General features: G+C 37.8%; 1 protein-coding gene across 4 annotated transcripts in view; it reads right to left on the minus strand.

Moving 5' to 3' along the window:
* The window catches only part of ZNF385B (zinc finger protein 385B), a gene marked incomplete at both ends in the record, with an annotated part of 271,533 nt that extends 259,779 nt beyond the window's left edge, over window positions 1–11,754 (minus strand). For 3 of the 4 annotated variants that reach the window (XM_084250570.1, XM_084250568.1, XM_084250569.1), the window contains one exon: window positions 11,435–11,754. In XM_084250570.1, the coding sequence (XP_084106696.1) occupies window positions 11,435–11,754 (320 nt within the window). The remainder of the gene's footprint in view (window positions 1–11,434) is intronic. The other variant, XM_084250567.1, reaches the window with a different exon arrangement.
* Between the last annotated feature and the right edge of the window lie 1,179 nt (window positions 11,755–12,933).

The raw sequence follows: 12,933 nt of genomic DNA on the forward strand, positions 1-12,933 counted from the left end.
AGATAAAAGTTTAAAACTGAATTGTAATATTTTATCATAGGTTCTCAATATATTTTCTAAAGCCCTTAGTGCCAGATGCATTTCAGAATTCAGATTCTTACGGATTTTAGAAAGATAATACTCTGTATATACCATGAACTATATAATAACTCCAGTAAGGTCCTGAGCAACACTCTATAATCAGGCACATTAACATTTCTGTAGCAAAATACGTGCATATTCATGCTAAATGGGATAAATCAAGCTATCATTAACTTCACATCAATTCAGGTCACATTTTGCCATAAATATGAATTATAAAACCTTCTCATTTTCAGTTTCAAATAAGGGATTGTGGACCTGTAGAAATGATGAAATGGTTGTTATAAGTTTACGGATTGGAAAATAGTACCTAAGCATTCTCAAGTGTGGGTAAGAGATTTGGAGATTAACATTGCTTTAACAGGGTAGGCAAAAAATTATGAGAGAAGGTGCTATTAAGACACAAAGCAGAGCAGAAATGTGGCTCTAATGCAAGACAGACAACACTAGGATATGGGAATGAAAGGCAAGAAAAAGCCATTCATAATTATAATAAAATAAATAGTAATAAAATGAAAGGATGATAGTACTAATCACTCGTTGATTACCTACCTTATACCCAGTAATGTGAAAGCCACTTGCCATAAATATTTCTTTTTAAACAAAAATTTATTTTATCTTAATTGAATATTGCATTGTGACATCACTTAAGTTCTAGATATTCATTATTAAGAATCAGCATGCATATATGCATTAAGTTCACTGCTAAAGGACCAAATCTATCCTTCAACATTCTTTTCAAAAGGAAACTTTAAAAGGAAGACTATACTTTCAGAATGAGGCATAAAACACTGGGATATTTCACATTCTTCTCACTGTACCCCAAGGTAAGTCGTCCATAATGTTGAATATCACATGTCAGAATGCCAGAGACAAACAAAAAATAAGTTTTATCTTATGAATTAAAGGTCTCTATTTCATTTTTACACACTATATATAGTATTTGATGTCAGAATTTTTTGAAGAGACTCACCAAAAAAAACAAAACAGTAATATTCTTTACCATCAATATTCTAACTGCTTGACTTAAAATTTTTTTAAAGAATATTACTAAGAAATATAAATATCATGTTGTATTTACTTGGAGTTTTCCTATAAGCATATGTTACAAATAAATGTTTTTTTTATAGTAAGTACACTAAAGAACATTAACATATAAAATCATTAACACTGGACTTTGGTCCTATAGAATATGCAATATCTTCTGAGAGATCATGGTGAACAAGTACAAAGTTGCATTTATGTAGGATGAGTAAGTGTAGAGATCTGAAGTACAGTATGAGACTAGCGTTAATAATATTGAATACTAAAAATTTGTCAAGAAAGTAGATTTCAGGTGTTCACACCACACACCAAAATCTGATGGTTTTATGAGAAGATGGATTCATTTAATTATCTTGGCTATAGCAATACTTTCACTTGGAATATGTATATCAAGTCACCATGTTGTAGACCTTCAATATATACAACTCTATTTACAAAAATTAAAAACCAAGGGCATTCCCCTGCCAAAATAAAAGCATTTCTTGAATGCTTTGTGGGGCTCAGATTTGAAGTAGGCAGGAACTACAGAGAACACTGGTTTTCCTACTCACTGTACAAAGTAGAATGGCATGTATGACTCTAATCTTAGTGTTTCGAATATGATCACAAATTCATTTTTCCTGTGAATAAGGGAACTGCATTTATTCATTTTTGACAGTGTAACATAATTTGGTAAATTATTTCTTTAGGAACCAAAATATTGCATTAGTGGTTTAATAGAATTATTACAACTTCTACAAGTAACTATCTGGAGTAGTTAACTCTCCAGGATCAAAATCAACATCTCCTTCTACCTTTTATATCACATCTACATAAGGACAGATTAACTTCTAATGTCTGCAGGCCTCCAGTCTCTGGTTTACAAGGAGGTCTCTGCTCACCAGACAGCAGGCTCTTGAAGTGAAGTGGGTTAATGTGACATGAATGCCATTATACTCAGTGACAAAAAATACAATATCTGGCCCACCAAGTTCCTCCAACTCCTCAGGTAATTAGGAGACAGTCAAACATATTTCACAGTTGGCCTAAGAACCAGCTCCTGAAAACCCATCAATGCCAAGGATAAAAACCTGTGGTCAGTTCTAACATTCCACAGATATACCTAACATAGAGCAATGTCCAACATCTTCCTTGACTGCAACACTCTAGAACATTCCCCTGTAAAGAAAGTTGGTCCAAAAAAGCATACATTATGCAAAAATGATATAAAAATATACAAAATTTAAAAAAAAGTTGCAAAATGAAAAAAAAAAATAAAGTTGGTCCATCAGGGTGACAAAACATCCATCCCACTGTGAGAAATCAAACTCGCTAATTTTAAATTTCTATTAAGCCAGTTACTGAAAGCATTTCTCCCTACATTCATTTAAAATAGGTAACACTTCTATTCTAAGAAGACACCAAGATTTCAAGTGTGCCTTTGATGATTCAAATCACTCAGCCACCCAAACACTTGCCATAATTATCTGAGTTTCAGCTAACGCACTGAAAGGTGCCAATTCTTGGTTTTTAAAATCTAAAAATCAAGATGATACAAAATAACACTTATCTACTTAAAAAATATTGTATATGTAAAATTTCATAGTGGAAAGCATTCTTAAAGCAAAAGGCTATCTGTCCTTCACTAAAAAAGGCCAAGCACATCTTTTAATATTTTTATTAAAAAAGTTCCCTTCTCAAGCTCCTTTATATACTGATTCCTTAGGGTTCTGTGCTTACACATTTCACACTATTGTTTCACTTTTTTTTTTTTAACCACAGAACTACTTCAGAATATGGATTTGTTCTTTTTCAGGCCTACCTTTGGCATAGTTCCAGACTTCTGACACCATCCCAAACAGCCAAGGCTCTGTCTCAAGATCCGTTTGTAATCTGAATCTTCACCTTATTTCCAAATTGTTCTACTCTCACTCTTAAGGAACCTCAATCTCAATAAGCCTTACAATATAAATCTCAGTTAAATTTACCTGGGGAGTAGAGATATGGGACACTAATGTTTTTCTTATTTAGAAGAATAGATCCAGGGCTTTACAAAATACTTGGAAACATACAGTGATTTATTCTGGGCAAGAGAGTGTCAGAAAAGTACATCAATATTCCTTCTACTGTATCATCTGAGTCTAAATTATTCCAAGTCTGAGACAATTCTTTGGCTCTTAATAACTATTCACACTAAGGAAAGTAAATGCCCTCTTCTCAAAGATAAAAGTTGGTACATTTTGACCAAGAACTTATCCCCTTCTAAGTCTATTCATGGAAGACCATAAGATATTATATAGGAGCCTCCCCGGTGGCACAGCGGTTGAGCGCTAGGTTGCGAATCTACCCACAGCCTCTGCAGCGCCGGTTCGATTCCCAGCTACTCCCCGGCCACCGGAGGAGGGTCCCACATGGCGCGCAGACCTCTCCTGCCGCCCGCTGCTCCCCTCAGCAGTGTGCTTCAGTCCTTCTGCCTGCTCTGCTCCCCGCTCTGGCTCTGGTGAATTCTCTCACCCTCCCGCGCTTCTGACTGTACCCAGTGCTTGTATAAACAAATAAATAAATCTTTAAAAAAAGATATTTAAAAATAAAAGATATTATATAGGCTGTATTAATAAATGGGCGGTATAATTATTATTTCACAGAGAGATTTCTGGAGACTTAAAATTAAGAGGTCTAGGGAGAAAGCACATTGTGATTGAACCCACCTGCCTCACACTGAAATGCTTCATTTCCTAGTACACTTACTGTTAGAAACTCACTGGTACTTCATCAATATTTGCTTTATTTTCACCATGGTACCTAGATTTTGCAAAAGACTCCTTAGTTAAATAATAAACTCCTTGGTTAAATAATAAATAGCCCCATTTCTGCATGTACCACATAAATAAAGTTTGTATCATTAAACATTTATTTTCTAATATTATTATCTCTTAAAACAGGCTACTTTTTTTATATAGAAGGAAATATAGGCAAAACACTACATGACATGCACCTCAGAAACAACTTTACAGACACATCACCCAAAGCAGTGATAGTGAAGGCAAAGATAAACATCTGGGACTACATCAAATTAAAGAGCTTCTGTACAGTAAAAGAGACAATAACCAAAACAAAGAGAAACCCCACTGACTGTGAGAAAATTTTTGCACACAACACTAATGACAAAGGACTGATCACAAAAATCTGCAAAGAACTGATGAGACTCAACAAAAACAAAGAAAATAACCCAGTCAAAAAATGGGCAGAAGAGCTAAAAAGAAACTTCTCCAAAGAGGATATGCAAATGGCCAACAGGCATCTGAAAAAAAGTTCAACATCACTTGTAATCAGGGAAATGCAAATCAAAACTACCATGAGATACCATCTTACACCAGTGAGAATGGCACATATTAAAAAAAACTAGCAACAACAAATGTTGGTGAGGATGTGGAGAAAAAGGAACTCTCCTCCACTGCTGGTAGAAGGGCAAAATGGTCCAACCACTATGGAAAGCTGTGTGGAGATTCCTCAACCCGCTAAAGATGGAGCTTCCACATGATCCAGCAATTCTACTCCTAGGTATTTACCCAAAGGACACAGAAACATTAATTCCAAAGAGCACCTGCACCCCTATGTTTATAGCAGCACTATTTACAATAGCTAAGCTTTGGAAACAACCCAAATGCCCAAAAATAGATGACTGGATCAAGAAGATGTGGTACATATACACAATGGAATATTTCTCAGAAATAAAAAAAGATAAACTCATGCCATTTGCAGCAACATGGATGGATCTGGAAGGGATCATGCTCAGCAAAATAAGCCAGAAAGAAAAAGATAGATACCGGATGGTCTCACTCATAGCAGGAATTTAGAAAACCTAAATAAGGGACCAGGAAAAAGACTAATTATAATAAGGTAAAAATCAAAATCAACAAGCAACTATAAACCAGAGACACACTGAGGGGGGGGGGAATGGAGGGGAGAAGGAGGAGAAGAGTGATTAGGGTCAAAATAAGGGGGGGGGAGTTTGATGAGGAATATAACCAAAATGAAAATACATACATTGTGCAAAAATGAAAAATGATGTATTAAAAAAAAGAATTCTGATAAATTCTGAAAAACCTAAATAAATAAATAAATAAGTAAATAAATAAATAAATAAAGCCCAGTTCTGCTTACTAGGTGAGGGGAAAAAAAAGAAAAAAGACGCTACTTTTTTTTTTTTTAACAGTCAGGGGCAGTATTATGATAAAATAGTAATTTATTAGGTAGTAATTAGTCTTTCAAGTGCCCACACATGTATGTCCACACACATGATCTCTTAGCTATTTCTTTGCTTTCCATACTCATTAATAAGTTCTAGCTATGATGTGAGAAGGGAGAGTTAAGAAAATAGCTACTTTTATATTCTTATGGCACCATCTTGTGGTGACTGTTTGGTGTTGCAGTTTCCAGTTTAATTGTAAAGTTACTCAAAAATGCCTGGAAAACGCTTTTGAGGATACATTTTAATTTTACATATATAAAACACTTCGTGAGAAATTTGGTCTATATGTTAAAAAGCCTACACACATATTTTAAGAGTCACAATACCAATCACAGTACCTAGCTGGAGGATAAATGAATTAATCAGATTTTTTATGCCACTAGCCTCTGTGGCTATCACCAACAGCCTTGATTCTACTAATGCAGGAAGTGCCTGGGAGTGTGGGCTCGGGGCACATGTGCCTGAATGTGGACACCTGAGCATGGGTGTGGGCACACGTAAGTGTGCACACGTGAGCCTAGAAGCCAGGGCTTCAAGGGCGGCGTCACTCAGAGACAACGTCACCAGAGGACGACGTGTAACTACAGAAGAGGTGAGACCACAAGAGCCCAGAGAAAGAGTAATGATTCCAGGGGGGCTGAGGGGCTCAGCTGCCTGCCTGCTTCCCAGTGCCACCCTGCTCAGCCCTTGCTTGTCTCCTTGCATGCCAGCCTCCCTGCCTGCTGTGCCTGTGTACCTGGTTCCCTGAGACAGCATTAAAGCCTGATAAATCCACCAAGGGCTCCAGAACTCTCCTTTATCCGTCTCCCCAAATCGATAGTGAACCTCCCCTGTGCTTGCTTGCTGGCGCAACAGTGATGCAAAAGGCGTTTCTTGAAGGTAGAAGAGGAATGAATATGAGATCATCAGAAAGAAGAAAACCAGCCAGGGGTCCCAAAGGATCCTGATGGCATCCAAGGAAAGCACAGAATGTGCCAACACAGAAACTGACATGTTAGCACAATGACAACTTGCTCCCCGATTCCATCTCCAAACCTTACTTCCACTTCCTGCTGCAAAATCCTCTGTTTTTACCATCCTGACCTTCTCCCTCACACTACCCTCCCTCCCAGTTTCCTCTACTTAAAATATACTCAAAAAACTCAGTTCAAAAAGGGAGGAGCACAAGGATGGTGGTGATGGTTCATGGGTGAATTGGTGAAGGAAATTCTAGGGGGACTACACCTGAGGGGGGTGGGGGAAAGCAAACATTGTTTAAAAATAAACAAAGATGTAAAATATATATAAATTTTAAAAAAAATCCCCCAGGCGAAATAAAAAATACCACTTCACACATCAAGAGGCGGAGTTTATTCTACCACTTGAATTTGAGCTGGTCCTGTGACAGGCTTTAACCAAAAGAACAGCTGTTGCAGCTACTGCTCTTGATGCTGGCTCTGTGACCCCTGTGTAATGATGCCTAGTTCAAGCTCCCTCAGCAGGAGAATGCACTGGGGAGAATAATCTGGCCTACAGCTACCACATAGTGCCAGACTCGTGCAGGAGGCTGTCTCATATTCCACTTCCACATCAGGTATACTGTCATAAACACAAATGAGGCAATTTCTGTCTATAAATGGAAGTTAATAAAATCATAGGAGGAATCAGCCAATTAGGCTGCCTTGTTCCAAATTCTTCCACCTGTTAAATAACTTTTTTATTTCTCATCCATACTGTATGTGATCATACTACCTTCTTAAATCTGCTGTGAGGAATCAAATCAGATAACTTCTTAGCATAATACCTGGCACAAGGTAAAGCCTCATTCATCCATTTAACCATAGCATTTTAGTCTGCCCTCACTGTTTATATGATGCCGAGAAAATGTAGAGTTGCTTATAAAACTCCTAGTTAGGGGTAAGGATTGGTTGATGGGGTCTAGGGGTCATGTCAATCTATTTGCATGGTACCATCCCTCTTTTTCCATGGGCCACTGGGTGTTCCAGCAGAGGACAAAGCACAAGAAGGTCATCTTTCCTCTCCCTATTCATTTCCCAATTAGATACATTTAAGGTAAAAATTTCCTTTTCTGGGCACAAATCATCCTCCATGGGATAGATTGGTGTTCTCAAAATTTTGGACCAGGAACTTCTGCATCATCTTCGAACCTGTTAGAGATCAAGTTCACAGGCTCCTGAATCAGAAACGGGATGGAGCCCAGTGATGTGCTCTTTAACAAACCATTTTAAACCACCCAGGCGATTCTGCTACATGCTAAATTTTTGGAACCATCAGGTTAGATAGTTATTCACTCATCAATTGGTTTAAATTCTTAAGTTCAGACCTATCCTGGAGAATGAGAATAGTGAAAGAAATAGCAAAGATGGGAAAAGTTTAGAGTGGTAGGTACCCAGGGTAAAGAATAGGTTCGAAGGTCACTAGCAACTTTACAAAGAGAGTAAATGGTGGGGGTTTTATATGGACTTGGAAAACTATATGGAAAATAATCTCTTTGGTAACTTGGAGAAACAACATCTAAGCTGGGATGTCTGGACTTGATGGGGAGGATCCTGGTTGACATAGGCCAGAGAGTAGACTATGAAAAGAACTTAGGAGAGCTGTAAAGTCCAGCAGTTCTCTCTGGCTTAGTTTTATATTTCTTTTAGTATATAGATATGCCATTGGTTACTGTGTGTTGATCCACTATCCTACAAACTTGCTAAACTCACTTATTAATGCTGGAAGTTCTTTTGTAGCTTCTTTGTAGTTTTTTATAGCTTGTTTATGCACAGACCATCATGTGATACACAAGAGTAATAGTTTTATTTATTCCTTTCCAATTTGTATGTCTTTTATTTATTCTTGCCTTCTAAAAGTGATTAGAATTTCCAGGATTATGGTGAATAAGAGAGGTGAGAATGGACATCCTTACCTTCGGGAAAACTTAGAGAAAACCATTCAGTCTTTCATCATTATGTATGCTACTAGTTGTAGGCTTTGGTAGATGTTCTTTATTAAATTGAGGATATTTCCCTCTTCTTCCACTTTGCTGAGAGTTTTTATCAAAAATGAGAGCTGGGTTTTCATGAATATTTTTACTGTATCAATTGATATGCTATTTTAACCTAGCTGTTAACATGGTGTAGGGTAAGGTAAAAGGTATCAGGCTTTTCTGCCCTCCCGCCATCAGGATAGATGATGGATCCTTGCGGTCCTGAATGCATGCCTGATGGCAGGCACCTGGAATAGGGTGTGGGCAGAGGTAGATGGGATTCACCTGGGCTAAGACTGGGTTTTTACGGGCGGCGTCACGGGGACACCAGCAGAAGCCAAAAGAGAAGCCAAGAAAGGAGCAGCAGAAGCCAAGAGAGAAGCAGAGAACACCAGAGAACCCAGACAGAGTGAAGACTTAATGGGGGCTGAGAGGCCTGCCAGCCTCCCGGCCCCCCAGCACCATTGCCCGCTGTGTACCGGGTAAATCCCAATAAAAGACCTGCAAAAAGCCACTGAGGACTCTGACTCCTCCTATACCCGGTCTGCTGGATCATAGAAAACCTGCCCTGTGTCCATTCCTGTCCTTACACATGGCATTTTACCATGGTATTTTACCAGCTTCACAGCGCTGCGCTCAACCCACTGCGCCACTGGGGAGGCCCACTCGTCAGTTTTTAACCTAATAACAATTTTATTTTTAATATGTAAATACAGATGTATTAATGTATCTGAATATTTATGATAATTATCATCATAATATAAAATGTATAAAATGGAATAGTGACTTTTTTACCAAGTGTATATCCCACATCCTGTAAGTTCCTTTAAGTTCTTTTCACAGCACAATTAAATATTAATTGGGAAAAACAGCTTAAATGAGATTAAACCATACACTGTTTAAAAAGTAGTTAAGGGTAGCTTAAAATTTAAAAATTATTTACAACACACATACAAACAGTTCTCACTGGAACTTACATGGACACTGGCATGACTTCCCAAAATCAAAAATTATGTAACAGCACTAAATGAAATCCAACAAATGGCTATTCTGCATCCTCTCACTTCAATCTGAATCCTCTACCAGAACAAACACTTGCTAGAGTGGAATTTGGAGCTCTTCCATCACATTGAGGAGCAGGCCTCTCCCATGTAAACCTGGGTAAGAGGCCCTCTTTTGTAGAAATCTTCACTAGGATAAGAGTAAGTTTCACATTTTTCTTGAATTCTATCATAGTGAAGATACCCAATGACCAGAAATGTGGAAGAGGAAGGGGTGGCCCAAGAATATGATAAAGGATTTGAAAGACTGTTCAGAATTCAGGACAGACACAGGAATAAAAAGTTCCTAAGCTTCTGCCTCTAGCCAGCCCATAAGGAAGAGGTGAGAGGTAAGAGTGAAGGGAGAATAAAAGATGAGTGTACCGGTTGCAGCAGATCTCAGAGGTAAGCCTTGTTAGTGTTGGCAAGGCCTGTCCTATAGTTCCATAGTTAGAACACCAATTCCCTAAAAGAATATAACAAGTCTAGGGCCTCCCCGGTGGCACAGCGGTTAAGCGCTGGGTTGCGAAGCTGCCCTCAGCTTCTGCAGAGCTGGTTCAATCCCCGGCCGCCGGGCGAGGGTCCCACATGGCACGCAGACCTATCCAGCCGCCCGCTGTTCCCCTCAGCAGTGTATTTCATCAGTCTGCCTGTTCTGTTCCCTGCTCTGACTCTGGTGAATTCTCTCACCTCCCATGCTTCTGACTGTACCATGCTTCTGACTGAAGTACCCAGTGCTTGTATAAATAAATAAATCTTAAAAAAAATATATATAACAAGTCTAATAGGTAAGATTGATGATTCTTTCCTACAGCATGGGATGTTATATATGTCGTACTTTTTCTGTATTATCAAATAGTACACTACCCTGACAAATGAACCAAAGAAAGGCTAATTTTGCTGAGAGGTGGAAAAAATTGACACCACGATTCATTTTAAACACCTTTCAAAGTACATTATATAATGCTGACAGACTTTGAGGATATAGGGATAAATCAGAACCAAGTCTATGGTCCAATATATGGTCTATGGTATGTGTGTGTGTGTGTGTTTATGTGTATATTTAAGAAATAGAAACAACAGACCTCAAAATGAAGTATTTCATGCTAGGTCTCAACCCAGATTTAATACCTAATCTCACTGCAGTTTCAACCTCTCCCAAAAGTGAAATACCAAAGCAATCAATCAGGTTTTTCCAATCAGCACCAGTGAGATAATCTATATAAGACACCCTTGCCTTCCCCCCCAGGAAAGATGACTTTACCTGAAATAATCTTTTCCTTTGCTTATAACCTTATCTTACCTTTTTCTGTCTATAAATATCCTGGATTTTGTGAAACCTCTTGCATTTCTAGTTGAGGTGTGCCTGATTCATGAATCATATGATAAAGTAAATTAGAGCTCTAAATGTGTGAATTTTGTTTTTTAACAATATCTTTAAAAAAAAAAAAAAAAAAGAAAGAAACAGGAGGCCTAAAATGGAGTCCATTAATGAATATCCCCACCAAGACTTAATATCACAGTTTCAGCTTCTCCCAAAAGTGGAATTTTACATCAATGTGGTGTTCCTCGGTCAGCATCAGTAAGGTAATCCCCTTGCCTTCCTAAAGGGAAGGGAAAGGAAGATGGCTTTGCCTGAAATAACCTCTTCTTTTGTTGTTAATCACCTTTTCCCACCTTCTTTTGACTATAAAAATCTTCCATTTCCTCCAAATTCTTGCAGTCATTCTACTTGCTAAGTGTGATGCTATCTGAGAATTGTTAAATAAAGCCAATTAGAGCTCTAAATATATTTGGATGAATGTGTTTTTAACTATGTATATGTCCATATCTATATGTGTATATATAATATGACATTCATTTCTAATATATATTATGAACAATAATAATTAAAAATATACTGAGAAGTAACTAACCATTCTTAGATTTTACCTGTAGGGAAAAGAATATAAATTATTGTGGTGGTAGTGTTAAGGTTAAATGGTTAAGTCTTGCTCTCAACCCTTCATTTTCGAGAACAGAGCCATCTCCCCCAGCCATAATAAATGGAGCGCTGGGCCCTCCCACCTACCTGCATTAGTGTTGGAGCTGGGGCTGGCCAGCAGCAGCCCTGAGCCCTGAGTTGGGGGTGGAGGCTGCCCATCACTCAACTGCTTTACTCGTTTGCGGTGGGATTTGCCATTGTAATGAACCTGGGCCTGGGCTGCAGAGTTTAGCTGGATGTTGCACACCTCACAGAAGGAGAACAGAATTTTCTTTTTCTCTTTATTCAATTGGTCCTCAGGCCTGTCGTTCTTTATTCCCCTTTCTTCAAAGCCCCGTAGAAAAGTTGCCATATTCATAATTCCATCTTTAGGGTAGTTGTCAGGGCTTAAGGAGTACTTCATTCCTGAAAGAAAAAGTACAAGTGCTTGTGAAATATGTGCCTTGTTATTTTCTATTATGATCTAATGTGATTGCAATTAATTTTCATGTTATGGTTTAAACTGAAAGTCTCCTGGCTACTCAGTGGTCACTTCTGGAAAAAGTCATCAAAATTACCTAAAAGAGCAAAAATGATCTTTGAACATATGTGCCCTCTGTCTGGTGCACTTTCTTTTCCATTCTTACCCCTCCTCTTATTACCTCCCAATTCCTTTACCTTTTAACTCCTGCCCACACCTGAGAGCTTTGCTGCAACATTACTGTCTCCAGAGACCTTATCTGACCCTGCAGAAAAGGCAGAACCCCAGTTACAGAATCACATAGTGGTATGTGACCCTCCCTTAACAGCACCCTTCATGGTGTGCATTTCATATATATTTGTGCAATTATTTGGTTTATGTCTGTTTCCCCAATAGTGTGTGAGCTCTGTGAGGGCAGTAACCTCATTTCTGGATATCCCTAAGCCTAGAACCATACTTTTTTTTTACATAATAGGCATTCAGATATCTGTTCAAGGAAGAAACACATGATGTTATCAACTCAAGAGTTTTGAAAAATATATGTAGACACACTTGCACACCTGCAAATAGACAAATTACCTAAGTCTTGGAGGAGGTGGATAGCAAAGACTAAAACACATTATCTCTGCAACTTACATTAGGTTATATCCACGAAAGCGCCTTTATAAGTCAGTCCATGGGGATTTGAACATATTTTCTTATAGATGTAATCAAATCACTTTTATTTAGATTTCCATACTAGCCCATCATCAATTTAATCTTTGATGAAGTTGAAATGCAGAGCATCTGAAATACAAAATAGAAATATATGGTAAATTAGTAATAGGAAAATGGAAAAAAACAAAACAAGATATAATTTTATATATTTTTAAGAGCTGACTTTTTCCTTCATTTATTTAGATAAGGGCATAATGATTAATTATAACCTAAGTGAAGGTGTTAAAGGATACTTTTCAATAACTCAAGCATCTCAATCATTCTGTTCAGTTTCACTTTAACATATATGATTTTTCATTTCAGTTAATACCAGTATTACTAGCATTTTCATACTTACCAGTGTAATATGACAATGTTTTTGCTTCTCAACTAGAATTAAAAAAAAAAAAAGACACTGTAAAAGAA

Source organism: Talpa europaea, assembly GCF_964194135.1.
Source record: "Talpa europaea genome assembly, chromosome: 1".
NCBI lineage: Eukaryota > Metazoa > Chordata > Mammalia > Eulipotyphla > Talpidae > Talpa > Talpa europaea.